Consider the following 14,725-nt stretch of genomic DNA (forward strand, 5'->3'; position numbering starts at 1 on the left):
GGCTGAGTGGTTAGAGCAGTCGTCTGCCATTGCAAGAGTTGGGGGTTTGAATCCACCAGCAGTCACATGTTGAGGCGTCCTTGGGCAAGACACTGAACCCCTCATTGCCTCCGATGTGTGTCCCATCAGTGTATGAATGTGATCTCAAAGCACTGATTAGTCTCTTTAGAATGATTTGTTCAATTAGCTTTGTAGAGATTTAGTAGAGTGCTGTATGAATGGGTAAATGAGGACACAGGTTGTAGTGTACAGCGCTTTGAGTATCTGAATAAGATCGAAAAGCACTATATAAGTACAGTCCCTTTACCATTTACATACGTTTGGCTTTCTGTCTTTACGTGAACTTTGCATTGACTTCCATTCATTTTTCATTCATTTCTATAGCCTGACCCTGACCCACCAATGACACTGCTCCTTATGGGGCCCCATAAGGAGCAGTTGGTCCTCAGAATGTAGTATGTGTTGGAAAAATGGGCCTTACAAGGTAACAAATACAAACACACACAATTACCAACCTTTGAAAAATCACATGTAAAATGAGGTATCCTGATAAGTTTGCTCTCCTTTGCAACACCACAAAGAATAAACACAGTGTAAGTTTTCTGTTGAATGTACAGATTGTTCAGTTAGATGTCAGTGCCAAGGGGTGAAACATTTTCTTTTTATCTGTTGTTTGATGCTGATCAGGTTGTAATGTGGATTTATCAAGTGTTTTTACACAAAACAGATCCCTGCTGTGGCAGGAAAGAATGTTGAGAGCTGTAAAACAATGAAACTACTGTATGAAAAAGTAAACTGTGACATAAAAATGCCTAACCATGGGAACCACCAAAGTAGTTCATATACAATCCAAATCAGTAATGGCTGGAGGTAATATTTATTTTTAGATGTGTTACATTGTGGATTTGGATTCTGGATCTATTTAAGTTTGTCAAAAATAATTTTGGTAAAGTTATTGTGTGAGATTCAGTAAAATATTTGTTCAGTACAGCTGTACCTCTTATCTCCTTTCCATGCATGGTGTTCCTATTGAGTTTATAGATTCTTACAAATACTTGGGAATTTTGGTCGATGCACGTCTCTCTTTTAAACCACATATTGAAAACTTGATAAATTGAAATTAAAACTGGGTTTCTTTTTCAGAAATAGATCTTAACTCTGAATGCCAGAAAACATCTTGTAACCGCTACCTTCCTACCAGCCACTGACTTTGGTGACATTATTTACATGAATGTCCCTGCCAGCTGTTTGCAGATGTTGAATGCTGTCTACCATGGTGCGCTAAGATTCATCACTGGTTATAACCACCGTACCCATCACTGCACTCTCATTGGTCAGTTGGTCATCATTATCTACACGTAGACACTCACACTGGTTCATTTTCATCTGTAAATCCCTCCTTGGTCGGCTACCTTCTTATATCTCCTCCCACATGTCACGCCATCAGTGCAGCTACAACATGCGCTCTCAGGACATCATTACCTGCAGCGTTTCCTCAGTGCGGACCAAACTTGGTAAAAAGACCTTTTCCTACTCTGCTCCTGTAACTTGGAACACATTGCAACAGGAACCGAAGTTGTCCTCCTTGATTTCTTTAAGGGGTTTCAAACATTTGATAATATTCAATGGAAAAAAATCAAGGCAGGTATGTTCTTGTTTTTAGTATTTCACCCTGATTTACGGCACCCTGATTCATTGTTTTGTATACTACTCTTATTTTAACTGCATTTTTACTGTAGTTTATTGTTATTGTTGTCTGCACTTTATATGTTCTGTCTGGAACAAGTCTCTCTTGTAAATGAGTCCTCGTGGCTCAGTGAGACTAGCCTGTATAAATAAAAACTGAATGAATGAAAAGTGCTGTTTGTCCCTGTAGGCTTTACCAAGCCTCTTGGAGTACAAACATGTTTCTTAAAGCTTCACATCTTTTTTCATTTCATTTTCTTTTCATTTTTCACTTAACGCTGACTAATACATATCTACCGTATAAATATTAGCTAAAGTTTATAAATATTAGCCAACGTTATTATAACATTACTATATTTAGTATTGACTTTAAACATTTGATTATACACATTTCCAGTAATAAACACCATGCTAATAGTGTTAGCTTTTCTTTATTTTCAAAGCTAAGTTAGCTTCTATGCTAACTGTTGGTCAGTGACTTTTGTGATGTACAGTATACATCTTTATGAGGCATGAAATATTAACATAAATCAGACGTCATTCATGTAAAATTGTTCATAGTTATTAAAGTTTCAAGATCATTTAAATGTATTAATTGTTTTGTGGTTGCGTCACTGAACTGTAAATAAATGAGGAGCCTGAGGATTCCCTCCGCTGCTCATCAGAGCATGTTTCTGTGTACTCACTGGGAGTGAAGAGCAGTTTATTGTTACACTCCTCTTCATTTGAACAGGAGCATACGTATGCCATGCCACCCGTCAGATTCTTCTTCTTCATCACACAGCTGGTGCTGTTGTAGTCATCCAGCAGAATCCCATACAGTGGGATGACCGGGTCGTGGCACAGAGTTTCCAGGGAGAAGCCCGTCTCGTTCTTCCTCCTGAACTCCAGAAAGAGTGATGAATGAGACGGGTAAGATTTGAACAGTCAACAATCTTAATATTGTTACTTATTGTAATGTAAATTACATCTAAGATGTTCAGATCTGTCATTCAGTTATGTCTATTGCATTCAGATAGCACTAAACACGAGTGTGGACCGACTCAATGCACATTGAAAATGTTTTCAGTGAAGCCACATTTAGAGGTCTAGACATAAGTTTGATTCGTCTGATCACAATCTGTCCTGAGCCAACATGTAGGATCTCCAGGGTCTCTAGGGGCTGAGATGGTAGAGGCAGGGCAGCCAACTTGGGACCAGAAATTCACATGTTCAACTCCCCGCCATACCCGTCATGGTGTCCTTGAGCAAGACACCCAGTCCCTAACTGCTCCCCGGGCACTTACATAGCTGCCCACTGCTCCACCTGCATGTATCTCAGGTAAATGGTAAATGGACTGTACTTATATAGCACCTTTCTCTCTTATTTCAAGACACTCAAAGCGCTTTACAACAATCTGTGTCCTCATTTACCCATTCATACATCACTCTACTAGATCTATAAAGCTAATTGAACAAATCATTCTAAAGAGACTAATCAGAGTTTTATCACATTCATACACTGATGGGACACACATCGGAGGCGATGAGGGGTTCAGTGTCTTGCCCAGGAACACCTCGACATGTGACAGCTGGTGGATTCGAACCCCCAACTCTTGCATTGGAGGACGACTGCTCTAACCACTCAGCCACAGCCGCCCCCTATAGCTTGTATGGAAACAACAACACATGGCACTTCTTTCTTCTTTCCTACTGAACTGACACGACCCTAAATAGACTGCAGTCATTACCTGGATGACTCAAGAACAAGAAAAGGATGCTCAGCTGGTGGCTGAATAATTAAACAGCAATTCTTGAAATATTCTGAATAGTCTGCTTTATTTATTTTTTTATTTATTTAACTAAACCAGCCACTAGGGAGCACATGCCAGCGTATCTTTTGTGCTGGTCCCAAGCTCAGGTAAATGGTGAAGGTTGTGTCAGGAATGGACTCTGCCGTAAAACACTTCTGCCAAAACTATAATACGAGTTCATCAGCGTGTGGATGAGGATGACTCACTGTGGCGACTGTTGAAGAGGGAAAAGCCAAACAAAGAAGAATAAGATGAATTTATTTGACTGATTTCCGCTAAAAATTTAATGTACAATTCATCAAAATCCTCTCCTCCAATACAAACGTCTGTCATGTCAGGATTTCATTATACAGAGGGAATTACAGGGCGTTGTATGAGTAAGTTTTCTTTTAGTTCAGTGTTTGTTCTGACTGCTTTTGGACCCCCTGTGGTGCTGGGCCAGTGACAGAACAACAGTCTGGTCAGGGTTACATCACATTACAATATAGCCATTTAATTAATCAGAGATAATGTTAAATTCAGTGTGAAGCTGTGCAGCTGGCAACTGAAGACTTGTGCAGGTTAAAATCTTCAAATGTTGCTCTGACACTGAGTTCTGTGATGACAACATTCTACTAAGTGTGAATGGATGTGTCAGATCTGACAACTTGCAATGATAAAGGAATGGTAAAAAGTCTGATTAATGAGAGATGAAGAGTGTTCTGCTCCCACCTACCAGATGGCGACGCAGATTTCCTTATCATCGGCACAGATGGACGAGATGGAGCAGTTTGTAAAGCACGGCCCAGTGCCGTTGCAACTGGAAGGCTGCAAATCACAGAACATGCAGAGCTGGTGACCGATGTTAAAGGGCATCCCACCTGCAAACAAAAGCACACGTTTATCTCAACATTTATTCTCTGTCCTAAAAGAAATATACATCATTTGATGACCACTTATTGTGTACACCTAAATCAACAACAAGACAAAACTTTCAGAGGAAAACCCTAAATTTAGTTAAAGCTCTATCACTCATTGGTAGAATGCAGTTCAGCCAGCACCTTTTCTGCCAGAGGTTTAACTATGATGAGAAAGACAGAGGAGCTGAAACAAACCCAGTCTTATTTAAATAGCACATTCTCTTAGTGGGTCAACCAGTTTGATGGTGCTCAGATTATTTCTGGAGTCCGCCCTCTCCCCCGCCGACTCGTTTGAGGCAGTCATGGTCAAAGTGGTTCAAAATATCAAGGCTCATGAAATAATGATGACTGATGATGGTCACCATCAAACTGGTTGACCCAATATGTGAAGGTGTTATTTATAAGACTGAGTTTGTTGCGGCTCCTCGAATGATGAAGAGTTTTGGATGAAAGACGAAATGTTTCAACAAAAATAACCCGTCCAGAGGACCTGACGTTACTTTGTTGGATTATGATGAGAAAGGATGGAGCTAAAGGCATTTTGGTCAAACCTTTATAAAACGTTACATGATCAAGGAAGAGCTCACAAAATGTGTTACCTCCAAGAGTACTAAAGATGACTCTCAGCTACTACCACAGCAACATTTAGCTCAGCAGATGTAAAACAGACTGAATTATTGACATGTTTGCTAAAGTTGATTAGCTGTGACAGCCACCATGAATTGGGTTGACTCAATGGTTAATCAATTATAGATGTACATCCTCTCTCAACCGTTTGGTTGGGGGGGGGGGGGGGGGGCTTTGTCTTGTTCACGAGTGATGGCAGGATGAAGCAGGACATGGATGGATGAAGTAGGGCCTCATCCTCAATAATAAGGGAGCTGCTTTGGTTAAATGTGGTGAAGAAAGAGCTGAATCAAAAGGCAAAGTTTAGTCTGTCTATGTTTGAACCTTCAGCTGTGGTCATGAGTTTTGGATCATGAATGAAAGAACGAGATCCTTGACACACGGTCAAAATGAGCTTCCTTCATATGGTGAAGGACTCAGCCGTAGAGATAGGGCGAGGAGCGCCGTCATCCTGGAGAAGCTTGAAGTAGATCCGCTGCTCCTTCAAATCAAAAGGAGTCAGTTGAGGTGGTCCAGGCATCTGATCAGGGTGTTCTGGATGCCTTTCTCTGGAGGATTTCCAGGCATGTCCTACTGGTAGGAGGCCCCAAAGCAGACCCAGAACTCTCTGGAGAGATAGCATATCTTCTCTGGCCTGGGAACGCCTCAGGTTCCCCAGGAAAAGCTGGACAGTGTCTCTGGGAAGAGGGATGTCTGGGTTTCTCTCCTGGACCTGCTGCCTTCCTGACCCAACTACAGATAAGTGGCAGAACATGGAGATGGAGATCCAATAATTACATTTGGAGAGTTTCATTAAAGTCTGTGCTGTGGTTCATAAAGTATATTGCTAACTGTCCAGATAAAATAAACAAACACGCATACACACATAGACATGGGGAAAAACCACACATAATTGTCCTTTTCCCTTTAGTGGTGAACAAAATCAAATGCTATAAGAAAACTTGTGTAAAGGCAGCGAGCGACATGCATTCCTTCCAGAAATGCTCAAACTTGCTCAAACTGATTATAGTCAGCTTTAAGCTCATCAGTTCAATCTCAGAGGAACATCTTTGGACTAAAATACTCCTCTTTGATAAGCCAGACAGCCACTTCACTCTGATGGAAAGAGCTCTCTTCATACAAACAACAACAACAGCCCCCCAAACCCCCGCTTATCAGAAAACCAAGGCACAGTCAAAACAACTGCCGTCAGCGCTATCGTAAAAATCAGCAGACCCAGCAGCACGTCTGCAGGGCTGAACTGTGAAATCCAACCAGAGGAGGACTTCTTTCTTTTAAATCATGCAGGGAATCGTGCCGTTAAACGTCCTCTCTCTGTGGAGGGTGTTGCATGAGTGGGTGGGTGCACTTGTGTTTCACTAGATTGCAGTCCGCAAAGACTGGGTTACTCATTGAGCAGGAAACACAGCTAATATAGTTTCAAGACACATTCCGTCACGCAGAGTCAACTTTGGAAAGGCAGACTGGAACAACAGACGCCCCCACACGACCTGAGAGACAAATAAAAGCTGCAGCCACAGAGGCTGAGAGTTATACTCTGAGATCAGTGACTTTCATGGTGTGAATGAAACTGGCCTGTTCTGGTGTGCAACACGCACGACACACTGAAGTCAAAGGAGCTGCTCTCTTTAACTACTGTCATTATTTACCCGTTAAAACTTTATCATTCTCATTATTTTATTTTTCATTTTCTTGATCAGGCATGAGGTGAGATTTGAAGAGCACACAGTAAGAAAAACATTTATTCTTAAACTGTTTTCAAACTAATATAATAATAGTAAAGGTTTGAATTATCTCGAGTTAAAAAAAAACAAGACACAAAAAAAATTGCAATTTTATGATCTTATGAAGACAGTTGGTATGTTTAATGTTACTAGCAAGTTAAAAAAACCCACATCCCTAACATTTTTGGGCCCCTCCAATTTTGAATAAGCACACACTCGTAGATCAAGACAGTTTTTAAACCTTGTTTCAACTTTAACTTCAAATGATGTTGCCTTCACTGAACATCAGAAACAGAGTCAGACTTCTTGGTTGTTTTTTCCTTTTGGCTTCCTGTTGTCTGCAAAATATTATTAAAAAGAAAAAAGAAATTAATGCTGTGCATCTGTTTAGAAAATCCAAGTTATAAAGGGCTGTCCAAGCTTTGTAGTGTTTTGTAATTTAAAAAGTAATTTTATAATTTTTCCAGCTGACAGTAATTTCACCTTGAGGTAATTTTTCTCTTTTTATGCACTAATAGCTCACATGATAACTAAAACACAAAGGGAAGAACAGATTCATTAGCCAGACTACTAGTTAATCATCAACTGGTCCATTACTGACTGGGACCATCTTAACTAATTACTTTCAGTGAGGTTGTGCCTGAAAACCAGAGGATCAAACTGTGGACAGGTGTTTGTGTCCCTGTTCACAGAGAGTTTGGTGTGTGCTAAAGACGGCGCTCCAAACATCTCGACATTTACCTGGACATCAGTTAAACATCAACTAAAAACTGGTCCATGCATTTGTCACGTCTAGACTGGATTATTGCAACTGTTTATTATCTGGGTGTCCACAGACTTCATCAAAAAGTCTTCAGTTGATCCAAAATGCTGTTGCCAGAGTCTTAACTGGAGTTACTGGGAGAGATCATATTTCTCCAGTTTTAGTTTCACTCAATTGGCTCCCTGTCAAATCCAGAATAGAATTCAAAATCTTACTTCTAACCTACAAAGCTCTCAACAACCTGGCTCCATCTTATATTACAGATCTTATTGTTCCATATTTTCCTAACAGAGCGCTTCGCTCTCAGACTGCAGGTTTACTTGTGGTTCCTAGAGTTTACAAAACCAGAATGGGAGGCAGATCTTTCAGTTATCAGGCTCCTCTCTTGTGGAACCAACTTCCAATTTCTGTCCGTGAGGCTGACACATTATCCAGTTTTAAAACTAGGCTTAAACTTTCCTTTTTGCTAAATCCTATAGTTAGTGTCGGCTTGGCTTTCCTGAGCTGTCCCTTATGCTGCTATAGGCTTAGACTGCTGGAGGACAAACTGACTGCAATTTTCACTCTGCTACTGTCTTTACTTACTCTGCTCAACCTGTTTTGTATTTGTAATTTTTTTTTTCCTATCCTTAACATGTGTTTTTGTCTTTCAGGTACACCTGGACCTACAACTGGACCTACACCTGGACCTACATCTGGACCTACATCTGGACCTACACTCCACCCAGAAAGGCCCTGGGATTTGAACTGGCGACCTTCTTGTTGAGAGGCAACAGCTCTACCAACCAATTTAACCACTGTTCCTCCCTTAATATCTTTCCTTCAGTTCCAGTATATTCACAGAAGCAAAGAGACAGCTGCATTACTTCTTCTTTTTAATTTTTCTTTCAGCTGCTCCCTTCTTCAGGGATCAGCACAGCAAACTAACTCGCAGGAAAACTTGGCGGATGTTTTTACACCAAATGTCCTTCCTGACACAACCACAGACCATTGAGCTACCACAGCCCTCTCTGTGGAGCAGAGAGCTGCCATCTAGGGCACCTGGGGAGCAGATGGTAAGTGCCTTGCTCAAGGGCCCAGAGTGGGGCAAATGAGGATGGAGGCAGGTTTGGATGTTTCACCTTCCCGCCCACATTTTGATGTTGTTGGTCTGGGAAGTTGAACCAGTGATATTCTGATTACAGGCCCACCTTCTCTAACCTCTGTGCCACCAGAGACAAAACTCCATCACTAATGTTCCCATATTCCCACCTTTTGGATTCCTCTTGCTCTGTAGGTGGAGCAAACAACGCTCCGCCAGCTTGTGCAGTGTGCAGATTTATGATGAACATGTTCGAGCTTCAACGTTCTTCAAAAGTCATTTATTTTTATTATTGCTGCACATTTCTGCTGCGACTACGTGTAGGGATTAGAGTATGAAAATATGTGACTTCACTGTGTTGGAGAAAATGTTAACTGTACGCTTGATGGCTCCTGACGGGGCTGTAAGTGAAATGTGAGATTTCTTGGTGCTCTTGTTGCAGACAGAGTACAATTCTGCTACTGAGCCCAGCTTCCATCTGGCACTCAGAGCCGTGAACAACCAGACTAAGTGAAACAAAGAAGATGAATGGAGAAAAATCAAGGTCCAACAAAAACACCCAATTCTGCCTGAAAATAAAATAAAAAACTTTCACATCACAACTTTTTCAAATTGTATTGTGTGCTGGCAGTATGTGAGGAAATAACAGATTGTAATTTGCAGATGAGGTAATTGAGAATTATCTCAACATTTTCTGAACAATTTTTAAATTCTAACTTTATTAATGCCCACGTCAGTGGATGAAAAAAGGGTGATAATGTTTTTGCCTGTGTCTCTGTGTTTGAGTCTGCAGCTACAACACCAAAGGACGGATGAACCGGTCAACTAACTTTTGGGGCCAATCCAATTCAAGATGGCCACCTCAGCCAGCTGAATTTATAAAACACACAAATGGCCGTAATTCAGTCACATTTACAGATATTGTGCTAAAACTTGGCGAGTTGGTGGTTGTGTCAGGAAGGGCATCCGATGTAAAAATAATTGCCAAGTCTGTGCGAGTTAGTTCGCTGTGAAGACCCCAGAAGAAAGAAACAGCTGGAAGAAGAAGACACAGATATACATGTGGTTCACATTTAAATATACTGACCAAACGTTTCCTGTGGTAGTAGCAGAGAGTCAATCACAACATGTATTTGAGTGCAACATTTCATAATTCTGCATGAGTTTGCACATAACGATATTTTTAATATTTGAATTTAACAAAATCTACAACTCTGTCAACAACTGTCATCATAAAATGATCTTAGACTACATTCACAAAGCAGGCCCTAACGCTCTGTGTCCATTGTTGATCAAATTCATTTCTCATGTGATAGTTCAGTTTCAATGCAACTGTTAGACTTCAGCTTCAACAGTCTATGAGCCTGAAGCGAGTTACATTCACAGAAGATGAGGTGACATCACACGCAGCACGCTGCATTTACTGAAGCAAATATGGATGCTACACGTTAGTATGTCTGCACTGATTTGAAAATTGTGCAATTTGACCAAGGCAAAATTATTATCCTTCATGCTTTTTGTCCAATGTTTATATTTGATCTTGCTGCTTTCCACCGACTTGCGAGCAGAATAGTGCTTCTGGCACAGGAGTGACTTACTGAAAGTACAGGAGAGAAACAAACTTGAGTCTTGATCCCATCATGTTAGAATCAATAATCCAATAGCAACATTTGTGTCATGTATCAACATGTAAATGTATTGTATTAACACAAAGTTTGTTTTCTCAGTCATCCAGGTATATAACAACAAAAAAGGTTGAATCATGTCATCTGGACTTCGTTTTTTTGTTAAAAAGAAACGTTTCGCCCCTCATCCAAGAGGCTTCGTCAGTCTGAGGCCTAGCCATCTGGTATTACCCAGAAGCCACCCTGACTCTTGTGTTTCAAGCCTGCCTCAGATACCCCTGAAGTCTGGCCTTTTCACTAATGGTTTCAAAAACACAAAGTTTGTTTTCTCAGTCATCCAGTATTGTATTAACATTTGTGTTGTATATTGGTGTAGTTTCTCTGTCATGGCAAATCCAAAATATATTTTTTTAAACTCGACAAATGGATCTCTATTCTGTAACTGAAGGACTGTGGAGATCCAAGTTTTAAACTGTGTGGTGTTCAATAAAAGCAATATTTGGATCAAGCTGCATATCCCCACTTTGATGACATTAAAAGTTGGATAAAATTCAGTTCAATTCAATTCAAATTCAATTTATATACTGTACTGGGCAGCTGTGGCTGAGTGGTTAGAGCAGTTGACCTCCAATGCAAGAGTTGGGGGTTCGATTCCACCAGCAGTCACATGCTGAAGTGTCCCTGGGCGAGACACTGAACCCCTCACAGCCTCTGATGTGTGTCCCATCAGTGTATGAATGTGATAAAGCTCTGATTAGTCTCTTTAGAATGATTTGTTCAATTAGCTTTGTAGATCTAGTAGAGAGCTGTATGAATGGGTCAATGAGGACACAGATTGCAGTGTAAAGCGCTTTGAATATCTCAATATTAAAGATATATATTAAAGATAGAAAGGCGCTATATAAGTACAGTCCATTAACATAGTGCCAAGTCACAAAAGAAGTCATCTCAGGGCTCTGAGTAGAAACATTCATATATAAAAATAATAATTTAACATTATTTATCTGAGGAGAAGATTGCTTTAAATTGAACTCCATCACAGAACTCTCATCTTGAGCAAGTATGAAGCAGATAGTGGAAAGGAAAAACTCCCTCATGAGGAGGAAACCTTTAGCAGAAGCAGGTTTAGGACAAGTGGCCATCTGCTTCGACCAGCTGGGTTTGAGAGGAACAGATACACAATGGCAGGTCAAGAATCACGTTAAGAAAGAAACAGTATCAAATGAAAACTATTGAATTTTAACAATTAATTTAAGGAAATGAGGTCAGTTTGTCCTCCAGTAGTCTAAGCTTAAAGCAACATAACAAGCCAACCCTAACAATAGGATTTATCAAAAAGGAAAGTCTTAAGTCCAGTCTTAAACTGGACAATGTGTCAGCCTCACGGACACAAACTGGAAGTTGGTTCCACAAGAGAGGAGCCTGATAACTGAAAGATCTGCCTCCTGTTCTGCTTTTGGAAACTCTAGGAACCACAAGTAAACCTGCAGTCTGAGAGTGAAGTGCTCTGTTAGGAAAATATGGAACAACAAGATCTCGAATAGGGGCAGCACGGTGGCGCAACTGGTAGAGCTGCTGCCTCTCAGCGAGCAGGTCCTTGGTTCAAACCCCGGTCCAGGGGCCTTTCTGGGTGGAGTTTGCATGTTCTCTCCATGCATGCATGGGTGTTCTCCGGGTACTCCGGTTTCTTCCCACAGACCAAAAACATGCATGTTAGGCTGATTGGTAACTCTAAATTGTCCCTAGGTGTGAGTGGGAGAGTGAATGTTTGTTTGTCTCTATGTGTCCCTGTGATGGACTTGCAACCCGTCCAGGGTGTACCCCGCCCCTCGCACAGTGATTGCTGGACATGGGCACCAGCGACCCCCGTGACCCAAAATGGAATAAACGGGTAAAGATAATGGATGGATGAATGAAGATCTCGAATATAAGATGGAGCTAGGTTGTTGAGAGCTTTGTAGGTTAGAAGTAAGATTTTGAATTCAATTCTGGATTAGACAGGGAGCCAGTGGAGAGAAGCTAAAACTGGAGAAATATGATCTCTCCCAGTAACTCCAGTTAAGACTCTGGCAGCAGCATTTTGAATCAGTTGAAGACGTTTTAAAGACGTATTTGGACATCCAGATAATAAACCATTGCAATAGTCCAGTCTAGACGTGACAAATGCATGGACTAGTTTTTCTGCATCATTTTTAGATAAGATGTTTCTAATTTTAGTGATATTACGCAGGTGGAAGAAGGCGGTTCTAGTAATGTTTTTAATGTGGGGGATAAAAGACATGTCCTGATCAAAAATAACACCAAGATTTTTAACATTAGAGCTGGAGGACAGATTAATGCCATCTAAGGAGGGAGAAAGACTGAAAAATTAATTCCTAAGGTGTTCAAGTCCAAAAACCAAAACCTCAGTCTTGTCTGTATTCAACAGGAGAAAATTTAGGGTCATCCAAGTTTTTATGTCTTTAAGACATGCTTGTAGTCTAAGTAGCTGATTGGATTAATTTGGTTTCATGGACAAATATAACTGTGTTTCATCAGCATAACAATGAAAATGTATCCCATGCTGTTTAATAACTTTACCTAAGGGAAGCATATAGTAATGAGTATTGGTCCAAGCACTGAACCCTGAGGATCTCCATGACTAACTTTGGTGTATGATGAAGATTCATTTACATTTACAAACTGGAATCTATCAGATAGATATGATTTAAACCATTTTAGAGCCATTCCTGTAATTCCAATATCATATTCAAGTCTCTGTAGTAAAATATTGTGATCATCTGTATCAAATGCAGCACTGAGGTCAAACAGGACCAGTATAGACACCTGCCCATTGTCTGAGGCCATGAGAATATCATTAGTAACTTTCACCAGTGCTGTTTCTGTGCTATGATAAGCTCTAAACCCTGACTGAAACTCTTCAAACAGATTATTTCTTTGCCGATGATAACGTAACTGACCAGCGACTATTTTCTCTAGAATTTTTAGATGAAAGTTAGATTATATATAGGTCTATAATTTGCTATGATTCCCGAGTCAAGGTTATGTTTCTTAAGTAATGGTTTAATTACAGCAATCTTAAAGCTCTGTGGTACGTAACTGTTTATTAGAGACAAATTAAGCAGATCCAAGACGCGGTTATTAATTAATGTCTTTAAACAGTTTGGTTGGGATGGGATCTAGCAGACATGTGGATGGTTTGGATGAAGCTATTATTTTTGACAATTCAAAGAGCTCACCAGACATGATAGTTCAAACTAAGGTCCCTCTTTAAAACAACAGACATGTATCTTTATTAGCACACAGTATGTACAGTAGTATCACTTATGAAAAAGTCCTGGCTGTGGGAATCAGTGTTTTGTCCTGTCATTTCTCTAATCCTTGTGTTTCCTGCACTCCCCAGTGTTTTCCTCTTTCTTGTTGTCAGCTCTGTCTCTCCTGTTCTCAATCCTAATCACCCCAGGTGTTCATCAGTATGTCTCGTGAGTGTCCCTATATATTCAATGTCTTTGTTTTTCCTTGCTCCGTGGATTGTGCTTACAAGCCTGCCATGTTCTGTTCTGTTCCTCTGTTGTCTTCCTCCTTTATGCAAGTTGTGCTGCCCCGACAGATTTTTCTTTTCTATGTGTTTAAATAAATAAACTTTTTTTTTTACCTGGGAGTATCCCGTGTCTGCCTGCACGTGGGTTAAACAACAGATCATGTCACTCTGTCAGATTTTAAAAACTTGTAAAAAAAAAAAAAGTCAAAATAAATCCTTACAGGTTGTGTATGGGCAAAAAGAAAATGAGATTTGTTCTGCTTTTACCTGTAGCCTGAACGTTGCCATATTCTTTAACTCTGGCATGAAAGGAGGCGGACAATACGCACTTGATTTATTCATGTATTTACTGAGTGACATGGTTCAAATGACCTTAAAATTACAGAAAAAGGCTGAACTTTTCTTCATTCGGTCTATAATGATGTAGTTCAGCTGTAGGAGTTTAAATCAAAGTGATATTCTCAATAAGATATCAAATATTACAAAGCTAGGAGTAGAAATAATCATGGAGTAATTTTGTATCATTTTAGTTATATTAAATCTAAGGGGTGGCTTGCAGCTAGTGCACCAACACTCAGTGATAATCCACCATGGAAAGACAAATGTTTACTTGTTCTCACTTTTCTCTATCAACTAGACACAAAGCTCCTTGTTCAATCAGCTAAGATACTTCCTTTGCTGCCTCTCATCTGCCTTCTCTGTTTTTTCCAACATCCTGAGGATGTGATATCACAGCTTCAGGGAGGACTGTCTTTACAACAGCAACGACTGCTCCTATTTGCTCAAATGTGCAAGGAAAGTAAAAGCTGATTTTGTTCATAAGCCATTTCAGGGTGTGTAATAACTGTATTCAGTCAGTAGATAAATCTTAAAATGAGCACACTCATACATGAACTCAAGTTTACATCAGCAGCGCAATGGGCTTGTTCATTAAATATCATGCTGTAATCCAAAAAAGTTCAATCTGGTCCTCTGGACATTCAAAA

General features: G+C 40.2%; 1 protein-coding gene across 1 annotated transcript in view; it reads right to left on the minus strand.

The window, feature by feature from the left end:
• LOC119410412 (TGF-beta receptor type-2) overlaps positions 1-14,725 on the minus strand; it is a 73,899-nt gene that overhangs the window by 43,400 nt on the left and 15,774 nt on the right. The window contains exons 3-4 of the mRNA XM_037677323.1: positions 4,195-4,339; positions 2,373-2,566 (exon numbers count right to left, since the gene is read on the minus strand). Coding sequence (XP_037533251.1) covers positions 2,373-2,566; positions 4,195-4,339 — 339 coding nt within the window. The remainder of the gene's footprint in view (positions 1-2,372; positions 2,567-4,194; positions 4,340-14,725) is intronic.

The sequence above is a fragment of the Nematolebias whitei genome, chromosome 5, assembly GCF_014905685.2.
Source record: "Nematolebias whitei isolate Nwh7 chromosome 5, NemWhi1, whole genome shotgun sequence".
NCBI classification, from domain to species: domain Eukaryota; kingdom Metazoa; phylum Chordata; class Actinopteri; order Cyprinodontiformes; family Rivulidae; genus Nematolebias; species Nematolebias whitei.